We start from the raw sequence: 16,731 nt of genomic DNA on the forward strand, positions 1-16,731 counted from the left end.
ACTCTCACGATACTAGAGCAAAGGATTTCCATTACTGAATTCAGGTGTAAAAAGAACAATGTTGTGACAATTTTGACATTACAACAATATATAATACAGATTATTCCCATAATTCAGATTCAAGTTTTTATGTAAAAACGAGTCCGCACAGAGTCTGTCCTTAAAAATTATAAATAAAAAAACAAACAAAAAAAACCCCAACCTTTTCCATTGTTACACAAGCTGTGGCTTTTACATGCTAGAAACCCCCCCCCAAAGAAACTGCACTGAATGACTTGGGGTTATATGATGATTTAGATGTGGCTCCTGATGAGAGACTGAATCACTTACAAAAATGAATCATCCAATTATAATGATAATAATGATATTGATGCTAATAATAACAACAACAAAAACAATCATGAGTGATACTTATTTTTCAGTGATATGTATTTTTTTGCTGTTTTTTTCCTTCTAGTAGTCTTTAAATCAGGACAAAAAGAACTTTTTTTTTTTTTTACAAATATTTTTGCACTTATAATAAACAAAAAAATCATGAAGTAAACACAAAACCAAGTAAAAAACATTGATTATCTGTGTGTATGCTTAAACTGAATCCTTTCCAGGCACTATGAGGGAGGTAACTGTAGCTCTGAGTGTTATTTTACGTTTCATCTGCAAAGGCATGAGTGGGAACTTTTATTCGAGTGAAACAGCTATGAGGAAATTTTGTGCAGAATTTCTGATGTACTGTGAGATGCCCCTTTCTAACTGGCCTCAGTGAAGTTTTTCCAGTTTGGCCTGTAGAGATTTAAAGTTGCGTATGATTTCTTCCAAGGCAGCACTGGGACTCAGGGACTGAAGCTCCACCAGGTAGCCACAGATGTTGTCCAAGCACACGTTGGTGAACCTCCGTCTGAGGAACGAGAACATGTTCGTGAGGAAACGAGGCTGAACACCAAAAATCCAGGGAACATGTGACGTGTGGAGTTGTTACCTGTCGTAAGTGGGCACTCGGCTTGGGTCGTTTACGTAACCTGACAGGAGCACATGGATGCACTCCACAAGGTGCAGAGGTTTCCTCAGACGCTGCCAACACGGATCCTGAAAAAAATCATGGGCAGAATTGTTTATTTATTCAGTATTTATTCAGTAAAGATTATTTAAGCATACAAAAAATATATATACTGTCTAACTAGTTATATAATTAACTTAAATATTAACTTAAATTAGAGCTCACATTCTCCTGGGTCTCCTATATATTTGGATACAAAATCATTTGCATTCATTTACATAATCATGGCACAAAAGATGGGAGTAAAATTTATATATTCACTTATATATTTGGATGGAGTGTAGCACGGTATTTTGCTTTATTCGTTTATTTATTTGTTGGTAGGACCAATTTTATTGTAATTTAAATATGTATCCGTTAGAAAGAAAATAGGAGAAAAAAACCCCAACACATTTAAAATGTTTAATACTGCACTTTTAACACACTCACATCACACTATTTTCATTTTTAACTTAACACATTTGGTTATTTGTGCTATACCATACTAACAAAAATAAATAAATAAACAAAAAAGTGAGCGGTTGGGTGAAAGTCTGTGTTCTGACTTTTAAAAATTATTTTCCAAGAATAATTGAGCTTGCTATGCATAAATAAAATGGTGCTTTTGTCTGATGAAATGCCTCATACCCGCGCTTTGAAGAGTTGATCATATACTTCTAGCAGACGTGGAAGCTGGATGCCAATCTCCTGCATTGTGACTGTGACAAAGCCCACATCCCAGTTCAGCTTACACACTTCCTGCTCCAGAAACTTGACCAGGAAATCTTAAATGAAACAAAATAAAAAAGGCAGATTATCATCATCATCATCATCATCATTCTTGTTACTACCAGTTTAGCAGATTATTACTAGTATCAGCAATAGACATTAAAACAACATTCTAACTAAAAGTTGTATTGTTTTGTCATCAGAGCAAAATTAATTAGAAATAAAAGGTAACAAAAATTGAGAAAGAACTCAAAACAAATGTATGCTTCCTGACACTGATAAACCATGCATCACGGGGCAAACAATGCATCAAGGGAAATAATTAAACAATTATAGTTAACAAGAGTTGACTTCTGTTGGTGTTGACAGAAAATAAGACGATACCCAGAGGAAAATAGCGTGGTGTTCCGGCATATAGCTTCCCCAGAGAGATCAGCTTCAGATTCAGGGCCTGCATGCGGTCTGCTGGACCCATAGCCACGCTGTCATTCAGCTCTGTAATGAAAAGAAACATGAATAACCCAAGAATTTGTGTGTGTGTGTGTGTGTGTGTGTGTGTGTAGCAGCAGAGACGTGATGAAGCATCAGCTGTGGCTGATACAGATGTGGGTTGAAAAAACATACCTGACAAAGACATACAAAATTTTTCCAAGTAAATAAAGCATTAAATGCATTTACATTTACGTAGCCACCTAAGCGTTCAGATGTCCCCCCCCCCCCCACAAACACACTAATGCAGCTATAGGTTTAGACATCGTGGGGATTTTCTAATTGTATCTTTCTTTTTAACACACACAAGCAAGCAAGACACCCTGAGAATGATACATTCAGCTGTATTTTTAACGCACACACCTTTTTCCAAGATATCTTGCCACAGAGAGTGAACCAGGATGGGGTCTGAGTGTCCAGCACAGTGAATGATTGCCAGCTTGCACTCAGTCAACAAAAAATGGTCTGCAAATTCTCCATACAGCTAACAATAAGAAAAAATATCGTTTAGTTAATAGATTTTGTAAAATATTTCTATGTGTATATACACATATATATACACACACACACACACACACACGTTTATACACACAGTTCTGATTTAAATAAATCTCCAGAACACTAATAAAATGTTTGATGTAACAGATCTCCATTCTTTTAACGCAAGGCTACAGAGACTGATTATACCTTAGTGATGTCCATTAACTCAGAGTCTAGCCGAGATATCGCTCTCGGTGCATTCGGGTGCTGGGAATATTGTCTTCTCAGTGTCTCCTGGATCTGCACCTGAATGCGCACCACCTGGAGCGAAAAAAAAAAGAGCTCCCGTTTACTGTCCCACAACACATACATTTATTCATAATCTGCTGTTTTCCGAAATTGCCCTGCAGCCACAGACAGGAGCAACAGACTAATCTTACCTCCATCTTCTCTTCAAGTTCATGCAAAAACTCTCCGTCTGATCCCATTGAGGAAATGGAGGAGGAACTCTTGGCTGAAAGGATGGCACGGGAGATGTACTCCAGCCTCTGCTGTAGAGAGATCTCTGTGCTGTAGACATACAAAATATACCGAGTGTCATTTAAAATACGCAGTCCCAGTTAGGACATCGGCTAGAGGAACGCATCCCAACACACCTGTGCATATCAGCCAGCTTGGCCAAGACGTGAGCCGCTTTGCCAAAGCTGCGATTCTTCTCATAGTATCGCCACAGGAGGTCCATGTTGCGCACTTTGCTCTGGTCCTGCTTTATCATGTGCATTAAATGATCTTCAAGATACTGAGAATTGACCTACACAAAACAAAATATTAAAAAAAAATAAAAAAAAAAATATTAAAGCTTGTAGAACAAAGGAGTAGGGTTTCACAGTAAACACTTGCATGATAATCAAAACGAAATGCCCAATATTGAAATCAGGATTAACTTGCATCTTTTCGTGCCGCATTCCAAGAAATTAAAACCCAACTTTCAGCAGGTCAATCAGCCAAACCAAATTTAAATAAACTTCAACAAGCTGCTCAACAAAGGACTTACAAATAGCTCGTACCGCATCACATTACACCGACACATACCTTACAAAATGCACACACCACAGAAATGGCTTTAGCACTTTTACTATGTAAAATCTGTGGGTGACGCTTCTTTAGCACGTGCCATCGCATAATCTATTGGTTCGTTCTATTTTACTATATGCGTGATCAACTGCCCGGTGGTGGTAATCATATAGACAGATGGTCAGCATCCGATTTTACTTCAAGTACATATGCAAAAACACCACATGCTGCTGAATAGTCAAGAAAATACAGTGAATTATACCAGTGCCATCACTTCTTGGCGAGAATGAAGTATAACACATGGCCTACCTCCAGGAGTTTGTCAGTGAGGTCAGCTTGGATCAGCCAGTTGTACAGCGCGATGTGGAACAGCTCATCCTGTGACCTCTGAGCTAGGCCAAGCATTTGTTCAAACTGCAAGCAAAAAAAACAAAAAAACAACAAAAAAATATTCAGTTTGCAATCTCCTCCAGTCAAATAAGCTAATATTGCAATAACATTAACAGCTACTCACATGGGCAGCAGCATCCTCATTGCTGAGCATGTTGGGGTCAGAGGTCAGAACCGGAGGCCCTGGCTGCTTAGGCACACTGGGCGACTGGGGAGCAGCTTTGCTGTGGTTTACCAGCTCCTGCATGGTGTCCGTGATGCATTTATAACATGACAGTCTGGATGGGGAGACATTCAGAGTGTGTTACATTGCAATATAATTGTATTGCAAGTATAAAGAAAAACATGTTTACACACCTTTCCTGAAAGGCTTGCTGCCCAACAGCATCCCCCTCAGGCTCTCCGTTCTTATAGAAGTGAGGACCCAATTTCTGGGGGTCTTTCTTATCAGCCGCTGTAAGGCACAGCTCCTCAACGCCCTCATAGAAACGCACTAGAAAGGTTGGACAACGTTATATTCTTTTCACTCATAAATGCGTAAATGATTTGTCAGGAACGCTCTAAATAAAACTTAATTTTATTTTTATACATGTGTTTACCTTGTCGATACTGTGAACACACAAGCGGCAAGTCTGTGTGATTGCTGATCTGTTGGTACAACCGCAGTGACTCCTTGAGCATACGCTCTTTCTCCAACTTGCTCTGGATCAGCCTCGAGCCCTGCAGTAGCTCATTAGCCTGAGACAAGAGCAATAAAGGCTCGTTTGGAGTACAGGACAGTTTGTACATAACTAAGGGATAAAACAAGGGCAAAGTTTACCTTAGAGCAGACGCTGTCATCACTGCTGTACAGCAGGGGACAGATATCGCGCAAGAGGTTGCTGATACCATCCACAGAGGCGCTGTCTTTGATGTACACGTTGATGAGGGCGGTAATGAGTGCTCCGGTCAGCTCACGGCCACGGATTACCATGTCCTTAAAGCTGACGGATTTTAGCTGCTCCTGGAAGTCCTTTTATGTGAAATGGACAGAAAACTATTTTAAGGACAATAAAGATTCAGGGCCAACTGGGAACTAATGAAAACTTAAAGGGACCAGTAATATTTGGAAGTCGGGCATGAAGCTTGTATCCGATTGGTCCCCTTCATATACATACAGTACAGGGCAAAGGTCCGTGGCCACCATTAGATTTGTTGTTTCAGCAATTTTATAATGACAATGCATAATTATTTCTCAGATTCACTAACAGAATATAACCAGAAAATACAGGAAATTTGTATGTAGTATTATGCAAGACATGCATGAGCATTTCATACACACATGTTGTATAAATTTAATTCATTGGAACTTGCTAATAAGATCAACTTTCAGTCGCATCATTCCATTCAAAAATCTCAAAATTTGAGTCATTATATCATCATTAAATCTGCAAGGTGCAGGTATCTCAAAGGGAAATCACCACACAAACTGAAACACTTGAACGGTTTTAAACGAAGCAAATGGTTCGACAAAGAATGGATTGAAAGGCCAAGAAAACTTTCGAAAGTTTTCAAGAGTTTCTTCTTTGAGAGACCGAAAATAGTCCAGCTGGTACCTGGCTCAGCATCTGAAAGCTTCATCAGGATGCCAATCTAAATGTTCTACAGTGTAAAAAGTTTGATCAGGCGAGGTCAAAGACAAAAATGGTCTTTTGTTAAAGGGCAGCAGCCATAAAAACACTGGGTGGAAAAGCAAAAACATGCATCAGTAGAAAAGAGTGTTATGGAGTGACAAAAACAAGTATGAAATGTTTGGGTCCAACTCTCGACAATATGTGAGAAGAATTTGAGCAAGATGGAAGAATGAGCGCTTTGTGGCCTTCACTGAAACATGTTGGAGAATTCTGTGAAGTGCTGAAAGAAACTTGGTGTTATATACAAGATTACGTCAGAAAATTCAGGACAGTCTCCCCATGTTCACGGGTTCCAGATGTTCTTAGTGCAAATGGTGGGGGTCAATTTTGCTCTGAAAATGGTGGTGGTGCTGTTTTAATTTTGAGTACACATTTTCTGTTTGTCTCATAATAAAGAGACAAAAAAGTAAATATGGTTGGTCATTAAAACTCATTAAAAAACAAAAATAACAAAGCTAATGGTGGCCTAAGATTTTGCAAAGGACTGTGTGTGTGTTGTGAAGAAAAGAAAAAAAAAACAATAGGGTGGCAACTTTGCTGAGGCCCTAATGCATTCAAAATCTTTGTTATTTTAATTTGATAATCGTTGAATACAATAAAAGTGTTGAACAATTATGTTGCTCATCACAAAAGAGAGAGAGAGAAGGAGAAAATATAAGACTGTGCTGGGTGAAAACCTTGGGCAGCTCAGCAATGATGATACTGAATTGGTGGTCACAGAGGAGCTTCCAAAGAGCCAGAGTCTGAAAGGATCTATGCACCAGCTGCTGGATGCCTTGTAGAGATGTCTTCTCATAGACCTGAGCTTCAGCTGTGAAACAAATAACAGCAAACCATTAGTTGTTTCTGTCCTTTTTCCCCAATCTCAGACAATAAAAAAAAGAAAGAAAAAAAAAATAGACTTACTATGATATTTCCTCTGAAGCTCCTGCTGAACTTGCTGAGAGCCGACACCATCTGGACGCATGAATCCCAGTAACCTTTGCTGCAGGTTGGCCGGGGAGCTAAAACTGTGAGAGCAGAAGAGTCAGCATCTCTGTAATCTGACCTGTAATCAAGCATAATGTGTAAGGAAATTTAAATGCTCCTTACTTGGCTGCACCCAATGATGTGGGGCTAAACTGCGAATTCTTGTCAATGAACTCCTTTAGGCCCTGAAGCTCCAGCAGAACTGCCTCCAGGTCAGTTGAACTTACCGTGCTCTCCATCTGTGACAGTAATTTTAAAAGTAGATGTCATACAGTAATACATTTATCAGCCAATATTTAAAAATAACGATATAAAAATGTCACTATACAGCCCAAAGATACATAACCCAAACCGAGCGCACTTACAACAATCAAAGTTTGGCTTCCTTTACTGATCTGCTGCTCCAAAACCAGGCTCCCATCCCAGATGTTGCTGTCATTATTAAAAAAATTTATTTAGCAACACATAGTCCAAAGTCCATTTTGGTATCTGCGCAGCTATTAGTGCTTTACCCAAGTATGCGTGAGAAGTAGATAACAATGCCGTTGTGCTTCCCAGAGAACAGAACCTCAGGACCGGAGGACACCGTGGGCATAGCAGCACTGCAAGGGCTCATTGGAGTCGCAGGGATGAATGGAGTTGACACACAAGGAGGGATCATACCTGTAAAACAGTTATCATACCTTTAAAACACTTCAGAAAGTTTTGAAGAAAAAAATAAATGAATAAGGAAATATGTAAAACATAATAATAATAAGGACTTAGAGGAAGGTGATCGAAAGGTATGAAAAAGAAAATGTTTAGACTATGTGTCTCAGTTTTTCTTTTAGTTTACAAAACACAATCAAAACAATTGTACACGTTTAATTTCATTATATATTAAAATCCATTTGGTCATTTGTTGAAATATCAGAAGACTGTATTCAACATTCATTATTTCTAAACATGCCGTATTCCTTTCATAAACAAACAACTTTATAAGACTTTCTTTTTCAAGGTGTTAGCATGATATCTGGAAGGTGTATATATATTAAGTGTATAAAAGGGGTACACAAAGGGGAAGTAGGTACCTGGAGCTGGTGTAGCAAGAAAACTCGGATTAGCAAGAGGACTACCGAAAGGCATAGGAGAGCCTACAATTACAATAATAAAATGTTATGGGTTAAAAACAGGTTGCTACCAAATCTACAAGTGTCCACAAATCTATACTAAACACAAAAATTAGTACATTAAATCAAGTAAATTTTACGAATAGTTTAGTCTTTAATTACCTGGAACCGGCGAGCCAAAGAGAGGTCCGACATTACTCGGTGCACTCATGGCAGAAGGGAACCGCATTTGAGCTTCTCCTCCATACCTGTAGCAAGGAGATGAAAAGAAAGAAGTTATTTCAAATCATTTATCAATATGTAGAAGTGTGTGTAAAGAATTTAGGAACTTCACTGACTTAAAGAAAGCTCTTGTGGCCCATACAGAGACTTCTCGGTCACAGGCAGAAGTCGAGCAGGCCAGGATCAGAGCTGTGGCACAGGCCTGCTCCTCCTACAGGACCAGCCAACAAAAAATTTAAAATAAAAAAAAAAACCCTGTTAAACAAGTCTAATTCTATGTATGCACACATCTACCAGTATAAATTCATTAAAAGGTTTTCAAGCTCATACCCTATGGAGTTTGAAGAATCGCTCAATTTCATCACTCTCCCCACCACTGCTGCTTACCAGCAGATGGCGCAATTGATCCACTGGTCTCAGTTTGTGGAATATATGACTTCCCTGAGGAGAGACAAACAACATTTTTTTTCAACTCATTAAAAATACATAGAAAACCGAGAGAAGGGTTGATCTGCAAAAAAAAGAGAGAGAGAGAAACAAAATTTCACCTGGGCAGAGAGGAGGACAAATTTCTGAGGTGGGATGTTGTGCTGCTGAACCACCACTGGAGAATCTGTGAGTGGAATGATGTCCTTATTTAAAGGAGTAACAATTTTGGGCACTTTCATCTCCTCTATGGCAGAGAGTGCCCACGAGTGGCCGTCTACATTTGAGGTCATCTGTTTAAAAAAGTTATAATAATAATAAAATAAAATAAAAAATAAAACAAAATATAAAGAAATATTTGGGTACATAAAAATATTTATTGCAAAACAAAATTTCCATGAAAGACATTTGAGTAAATCTAGTGCTTATTATGAGGAAGCAATTATGAAAGGCTCTCACCTGAGCCTCCATGAGAGGCTTCTTGAATGGAAAAGAGTCGTGGTTTATACACCACAGAATATCACTGTCCTCTGTCTCTGATGCTGCCATCAACAGAACACCTGCCAAAGTGGAAAAACCAGAAAAAATGATGATCACTTTATGGTACACTAAAAAAAAAAAGGGTTCGAGAACATGCAAGATATTCTTTAAAAATCTTCCCTTGGAGCTCCGCTAGATTATATGTGGCTGACAAATTCCATTTTAATCTTTACCTTTGTTATAGAGAGCCTTGTGTACTTTGGCAGGCTTTTGCAGGGTGGAGGAGGCTGAGAATCCCGGAGGCAGTCGAACGTGTACCAAAGCCAGAAGGCTGGGTCGGAAAACGCTGTGCCTGGCGTTGGGTGGAGCGAACGGGGTGGTGCTGAAGTACAGCCGTACGCCTGAGCAGCGCATAAAACCACCACGGTTACTAGAGAGCAACGCAGAGTAACTAAAATCCTTAGAATTATTATCAACATCGATTCTTACCTGCATGTGTTACAGCCATGAGCTGGAAATCTGACGACTCGGTGCGATCGATGACGGCAATCTGGACGATGGGTTTGAAGACAGAACGGTCCATTGTCCTGCAAAGGACACACAAGCAAATGGCTTGGATGATGCGTGTGTTAAAAGACTGAAAGGGAATAAATACATTTGTTTAAATAGCGTGGCTTTACCTGGCGATATTCCCAGCAGCTGAAACAATACCGTTCTGAGACATGGCTGCCACTCGACTCATTCCCTGGCCATCAGCTCCCAAATCATAAACCTGACACAGACGTTAGTTAGTCACAAGCTTAAATCAAAGATTTTGATATTATGACTAAAAAAAATATTCATTAAATCCGCTGACCTGCAGAACACCTTTCTCTGATCTCGTGTACAGAGTGTTGCGTGAATTATCAATGGCAATCTGAACGACTGGATCTAAGACAGAGAATAAGATTCACAAAAAAGTGTAATCTGTGATTCACTGTGGCTACAAAAACTTGCCACAGCAACATGAAACAGATAATCAGTCACATACTTACAAGCCTACTCATAGGCTGATGTGATTAAAGTTCTTACCATCCTCAGAGAAGGAGAACTGGAGCAGAGATGGAATAAGGAAAGACAGGCTGCTCTTGGAGTGGTTGATCTTCCTGCAGCGCTGACTGAACCACCCAGCTTCAGCCTGGTAGACGATTTCATAAAGGCATCCGTCCTTTCCGGCAAGGAAGATTCGTCCCAGGCGTGTAGAGGTGATGGCCAGCATGTAGGTGTTGTCCGTAGGGATGGAGTAAAGTGGGTCAGGCAGCAACTGCATGGCTCCTGACATGCTGTCATTTAACCCTGCATAGGAAATACACAAATTAAAAGCTTGGGCTTTCGTTTTCAGAGATGGAAAGTCTGAGAGAGACACATAGAGCAAAGGAGAGAGTTAGAGAGGAAGAATTAGAGTGACAGAAAGAGAGAGAGATAAATTGATCGAGACTCACCTGTCTGAGCCTTAGGAAAGCTCAGGCCAAGTATAACAACATCTACAGGTGTAGCCAGCACCAACAGGAAGTGGATGTGAGGCTGAAAAATCCCTGCAAAGACAGTGAGAGGTGTCTAAAAACAGTGCATCTAAAATACAAAAATACAAATAAATTCATGCAAACAGATTCTAAACAAGTCTCTTCACACCTACTCACCTGCTTTTGGCCTGACCAGCCCGACTGAAAGTATAGTTTCACTGAGACCATCAAAATATGCCACATCGCCTCTAAAGCCAGAAAACTAGTGAGCATTAGGTCATCATACAGTTCTGTCAAAGATCAGTTAAACTTTAGACCTGTACTTACCCATCTTCATAGTTCCATAGGAATATATCGTTATCGATTGTAAGCCATGCCCTGCTGATCTCAGGGAAAACTCCCATCATGCAATTGCACTGCATGTCTTTGAAGAATGTGAGTTAAAGTATGCCAACTGACATGAATAAACTCAAATACAAATGAAGTAGTTTGTTCACAAGAGAAACAACACTACACTTTATTATAAAATACAATAAAGCAAGAGTGAGAGGATACGACTAAACTGCTCCACCAGCTCCGGGGGCAGAGGGACCCTACGGATGGCACTCAGCTCCGGTAAATTTGGCACGCTGATCAGACCAGGGCCTTGTAGAGGGTAATCCATGTCGGACACACCGGTCAGAGAGGGCATATCTAAAACACAAAAAACAATCATATTAAATGAGAACCCCTATACTCCCGTTACCTCAGATAATGTATATAGTGTATAATGTGAGGGATGACTTACTATGTGAAGGTACATTGAGTAACTCTGACAGATCAGGGAAACAGCGGTCTTCCTGCAAGTGACGGTCAATCAGTCGGGCTGAATTCTCCAGAGCCTCATGCAGCGCAGCTGCCACGCTGCTAGGGCCCAAGCTGGAAGGCATGGCAAGCTCGAAGAGACAGTGTTTACCTACAGAAAAAAACCCACAAAAACAAATTTGAAAATAATGTGACAGAATGAACTTCTGAACTATTATTATGAGACATGGATTCAAATCTCACAGGTAATTGTAGCCAGGATTCAAAGCAAGCAATACAGCTAATGGGATATGAGCTACTGTATGAGGATATTGTAGAAAAATAGCCATTTAAAAAGATGCAAACTGGGAAAAGACCAGGTTATAAAAGTGTGACAACTCTTTCTCCCATTTAACAGCATAGCAATTATTATTTAAAAACAAACAAAAATACTTTGGTAAATGGCTAAGGACATTCAATAAACAAAAAATAAACAACGTGAGATCATTTTATTTATGAAGTCACAGGTTCAAATCCCACAAGATTTGAAAAAAAAAAAATGTTAAGCACTAAACTCTTTTGTTGGCCACTTTACACAAATATCATTGAAATTCCACTCAACAAGAGTAACTACATGTGTACCACGATAGTTTGAGCATATAAATTGTTCTCCAGTACAAAATTACGTGATTACATATCAGTTTACACTTACATTCTTAATGCGAATTTGAAAAATACATATGGAAGTAAACATAAATAACTTGTAAATTTTTTACATAACCAAATACAAAATGCATGTGAAGTAAATTGTGTTTACTTAATGCTTATACGGTTAAAATAATTTATGCATGCAATAATACTTTTTTGGCTTCATGGTTGACATCAACAGTTACTGTTAGCTTAGTTTAGTTAGCTACCCGGCTAACTTATTAAACACAGCTACACATACAGACAAACCGTGTAAAATTGTAAAATTCCCACAAAGCACAAATCCTTCATTCTCTCGTGTGGTTACGTGAACAAATGACTTTTCTGCTAAAACTTACAATTTAATACAGCAAACAGCAGACTGGTTAAAATCGAACCACTGTCCCGCCAAGCTCGCGTGCTGCTGTATTCTCCGAAACAAAGTCTTTCACACTTCCGGTTCCGGTTCAAAAATTTTAAAGCAGAATTGACCGTTATATTACACCATATATACGAATATGTACGTAGGTGTGTGTCTGGACTTACATGTGTACTTGTACCTAAAACCAGCTGCTGCTCATAAGTCATAAAGACTTTCATTTTTTTTTTTCAATCTTATTCCCAATGCAGTTTTACAGACGTCCATATATCCGTAATTCATACAATATGGTAATGATGGAAAACTTCCTGAGAGGAATTTAGGAAAAAAAAACTTGAAAAGAACCTCAAACAGGAAACCTTCTGTTTTCAGCAAATACAAGAATTAAGCTGATATAGTCAGAACAACTACTATTACCTTTAAGGAATAATCTTAGGGAAACCCACCACTGCATACCTTATCCATGCAGGGACATCCTCAGGAGTGATGTCTCAGTAAACAATCCTGACATATGATCCAGAAAAACTTGTTACAACTTTGTTTCAAAATATGATAATGTTGAGCTGTAAATGCATAACTGAAGAAGATATTTAAAATACAAAATCAGGAATGTATATCAAAATATAAATAAGTCACCCAAAACGTTATTTTTGAACTTTCAAACAAGAAGTTGGATATGGGTACTTAATACAGACTTAATACAGATTATGTTTATAGATTGTGCAAAACAATTTTACATTTCTGCCTCCTTTTTTTTTTTGTTTTACTATTGCAAATCTTTTAGTCTTGGCTTCCCAGAATAGGCTCGAATATAACTACAGGAAAAAGCGAAACCTCTGCTTTCCATTAAAGTTGAAAGATTATTTAAAGTCCAGGAATTGAAAAAGCCTGGGAAAAGGTGACACCCAGAAATAATTAAGTGAAAAGAATCTTATCTGTAGATTACTACATTTAACTCATGTCTGATTTTAAATCAGGTACATGTCGACTAGAGGTCCTAGGAATGTCAGACTTTTTTTTTTTTGTATTTGATTCTATTAGATTTACTGATTTATTAACCAACTCAAAATATATGAATTTAGGTGTTGATAGTCTTATTAAAAGTTCTTAACAGAGTCTCAGGATTTCAACACACCGGTTATATGGTAGAAAAGTTTTAACAAGGGTCATTATGCATTTTCTCCTCAGTCCAGTTCTGGGCTACAGTTTTGGAAAGAACTAGATGTCAAGAATCATATCCCAGATAAATTACTGTCAATATTAATATAACAGAATACTACAAACACCCAAGTGTCTCTTATTATAAGAGAGGACATTTCCTGCCTTTTAATAAGCTCTAATAGACCAGCAGTGCACCATGCAGGTGGAAAAAGGTAACAACAGAGTCACACATTAAAAGAAAAGCTGTGGAAGTTAAATTCCAGCCTCCAGCCATGTGTTCATCCTCTGCAGTTGAAATCAAAACAGTCCCTTACTATAAAACAAATGCGGTTTAAATATAAAAGACTTTTGTTTGCTTAGACCGATTTGATTTTGCCTTATGTCAGACAGCTGCTTGAAAAAGAAAAAAAAACCCAATAAAAGTCAAATGCAAACAAGACAAGTAACAAAGAGAAGTAAAAAAATTTATTGCAGTATTTGTTCCGCCAGAAGTGCTGGGGATCCCTTTTTTCTCTCTAGGGTGACCTAATACATCAAAATCTACATTTACAAAAAAAAAAAAAAAAAAAATCTCCCCCTGCATGTAGGCCACAGATACTGCATGCTCTGCTTTGAACAGAATAAATTATGTCCAGGAGACTCCATTGTACAGCATGAGTAAACAAAACAAAACAAAAAATAGGAGTAAAACATAACGCAGAGGAAATATTTAAAAGGTTCTTTCCCTGGACACTGAGCTAAGCTAAAGAAATCCATCCGGTGCTAGGTTTAACTCCAAGAACACTTTATTAAGAACATCAACAGACTAATTTCCAACATTCACTTTTAAGTTTATTTTTTTAAACAGATTTTTTTCGTCAGAGATATAAACATTTTTGTTTTTGTGTTTATTGTTTTTTTCTGTTAAACTATGATACAGTGGGAGTAAAAATCACACAACTGAGTTGCTGCACAACAGCGAAGGAGCTCCCACACGTTTTCCAAACATTTCCTTCTGGATGCAATTGTCCTGTTTAACTTAAAATGTGTCCACAGAATGCTTTCCTGCAGGTCCTCACCACTTTTTAAAATGCTTCCCCCCCTTCCTTCCTTTCCCTCTCCTTACTCTTCACACAGCTAATCTCCATGCTTTTGTGAGTCCATGAGTATTCTTGCCACACTGTCCGAGTTAGAAAATGTTGGATCCCAATAAAGTTTGGCTGCCGAGAGTTCCTGGTGGAGTAAATGTAGTCGGATTAGCTGGAAGTCCCCTCCTTGGCTGCGTACAGTGAGCGTAAAGTCTGCACCATTTTGTTAGTCAGCTTGTGCGCGCTCGTCAAGGCGATTTTCTTGTAAATGATGTCTGATTCCTTAATAGTGTCCACCCAAGGCACCAGTTTGCGTCCGTCCCGTTTCTTGGCCTCAGCCCAAGTGCCAGAGTACGAGCCGGCCATCCAGTGCACGCTATAACCGTTGTTCGTCTTCTGGATAACGCGAGCTATCTGCGGCCGGTCCTTGTACTTGGGGCAACAGATGGCAATGACGTCCATGGCTTCTACCGTTTCGTTCATGTGACCTGATGCATCTGCCGAATCACCGCCTTTTTTGGATCTCCTTGATGACTAGATGGGGAGAGAAAAATATTGTTTATATTATATATATATATATATATATATATATATATATATATATATATATATATATATATATATATATATATATATATATACATACACACACACACACACACACACACACACACACATACAACAAAAAAAAGAACAAACACTGGACATTTGCTATAATTCTTTACTATAAATAAATTCTTCACTTTTCTGAAACAGCCCAAAAAAACCCATAAAATAAAAAAATAAAAAACCTACTCCAGGCATTTTTTCATCTCCATCGCTGTCTTCATCGTATGAGTCGGCAGCGTTGTTTTTCGGGCTAGAGCCTCCTAGCAGAGCAGTGATGGCTTTGTTTCTGGCATGGGTGCTTGCCGACGCCTCACCTTCCTCATCCTCTTCATCGGGATCCAAGTGCTCCATCAGTACCTTAAACTGCAAAGCGCAATGAAGTCAAAGTGTTTGTATAGTCAGCAATAAATTCAGAAAGATACTCGTACAGTGAATGTAGAGCTCAACTTAACACTATCAAATACTGCTCATGCCTTAGAATTTATACTACTAGTTTATACATTTGCAACCCAAAAGCATGTTCATTTAAATTTATATTAGGAATTAAATAGTACAGTGGTGAGATAAGAACCTCAACTACCTACCTAACTGGTGTGTATCTGTGAATGAAGGTGTGCTTTTACTGTGTAATGTTCGGCTAATCAGTGATGATGCTCAATTGAGAGTTTAAAGCAAGAAACTCTTCATTTTTTGTGCTTTATTAGGACTTGCAATACAACAAAACAAAAAATCTAAAAATGTCTACATTTTGTGCACTTACGTCCAAATATTGCCTGACAATCTTCCTTTTGATTTCGTAGGTGAGCTCTGCATTGGAGAGACTGTTGGTCAGGAAGTCTACCGTCTGTCGTGGATTAAAATGTATGTTGGCTTTCCTGTTTACTGCTTTGTCGTACACTTTCGCTGACTCCGTAGGTGAGTATTTCTGGATTTTGCTGTGGAGAATAGAAGCATGGCTTAAAATAAAAATAGCTGTAAAAAAAAAAAAAATAATAAATGCTTGCGTGACCTTATAGATTTTGAATTTAATATAAGATCTCAAACGGCCAAATAAATACCCTGAAGAGGAAATAAAAAAAACAAAACAGAGTTGGATAATTCTGTGACGGATACCTGTCAGAAAAACCGTAGAGATTCTTTAAATGCTGTTTAAGTACTAAGAGGAGCAGGATGCCCTGAGAGGCGTTGGCAAAATCAAGCAATGGCATGGGGTTGTCTGGCAGACGGTCCATGACCTTGTCCACATCGTCCGCCTCCAGGTCAGAGTCCGATTCAGAGTTCACTGTAGCCCGCTTAGTCTTCTTGGACCTATAGACAACTTCCTCGTCTTCGTCGCTGCTGTTTCCCCTGCTGGTCTCAGGATACTCATCCACCTCGTTTTCCTCCTCTGAGCCGTATTTCTTTTCCCGCTCCTTCTTTTTCTTCTTCTTTTCCCTCTGCCTGGAGTCCTTTAACAAAGACTGAAAAGA

General features: G+C 38.8%; 2 protein-coding genes across 4 annotated transcripts in view; both read right to left on the reverse strand.

Moving 5' to 3' along the window:
* Positions 1-13: 13 nt before the first annotated feature.
* On the reverse strand, positions 14-12,523 carry nup155 (nucleoporin 155). The gene is made up of 35 exons (XM_083567499.1): positions 12,406-12,523; positions 11,364-11,531; positions 11,132-11,269; positions 10,904-11,000; positions 10,754-10,824; positions 10,556-10,648; positions 10,146-10,409; positions 9,931-10,004; positions 9,755-9,846; positions 9,564-9,661; positions 9,308-9,475; positions 9,054-9,154; positions 8,717-8,887; positions 8,499-8,609; positions 8,285-8,379; positions 8,109-8,194; positions 7,908-7,970; positions 7,350-7,500; positions 7,203-7,269; positions 6,961-7,076; positions 6,775-6,878; positions 6,546-6,679; positions 5,016-5,207; positions 4,795-4,933; positions 4,553-4,688; positions 4,320-4,473; positions 4,115-4,219; positions 3,388-3,542; positions 3,172-3,301; positions 2,939-3,052; positions 2,615-2,735; positions 2,147-2,257; positions 1,682-1,818; positions 977-1,083; positions 14-895 (listed from the first exon to the last, which is right to left on the reverse strand). The coding sequence occupies exons 2-35, from the start codon at positions 11,503-11,505 to the stop codon at positions 757-759; spliced, it is 4,176 nt and encodes a 1,391-aa protein (XP_083423625.1). The 5' UTR covers positions 11,506-11,531; positions 12,406-12,523; the 3' UTR covers positions 14-756.
* A 1,506-nt stretch (positions 12,524-14,029) lies between these two features.
* The window catches only part of nipblb (NIPBL cohesin loading factor b), a 33,607-nt gene continuing 30,905 nt past the window's right edge, over positions 14,030-16,731 (reverse strand). For all 3 annotated transcript variants that reach the window (XM_083569463.1, XM_083569462.1, XM_083569464.1), the window contains exons 44-47: positions 16,376-16,722; positions 16,023-16,197; positions 15,449-15,625; positions 14,030-15,187 (exon numbers count right to left, since the gene is read on the reverse strand). In XM_083569463.1, coding sequence (XP_083425589.1) covers positions 14,822-15,187; positions 15,449-15,625; positions 16,023-16,197; positions 16,376-16,722 — 1,065 coding nt within the window. In that variant the 3' untranslated portion in view covers positions 14,030-14,821. The remainder of the gene's footprint in view (positions 15,188-15,448; positions 15,626-16,022; positions 16,198-16,375; positions 16,723-16,731) is intronic.

This window comes from Silurus aristotelis (genome assembly GCF_946808225.1).
Source record: "Silurus aristotelis genome assembly, chromosome: 18".
NCBI classification, from domain to species: Eukaryota; Metazoa; Chordata; class Actinopteri; order Siluriformes; family Siluridae; genus Silurus; species Silurus aristotelis.

Coding starts and splice junctions, on each gene's coding strand:
- nup155 (XM_083567499.1), bottom strand. CDS start 11,505: ATGCCTTCCAGCTTGGGCCCTAGCAGCGTGGCAGCTGCGCTGCATGAG. Junction 10,825..10,903: donor CTATGGAACTATGAAGATGG/GTAAGTACAGGT, acceptor TTCTGGCTTTAG/AGGCGATGTGGCATATTTTG. Junction 10,005..10,145: donor GTTCTCCTTCTCTGAGGATG/GTAAGAACTTTA, acceptor TCTCTGTCTTAG/ATCCAGTCGTTCAGATTGCC.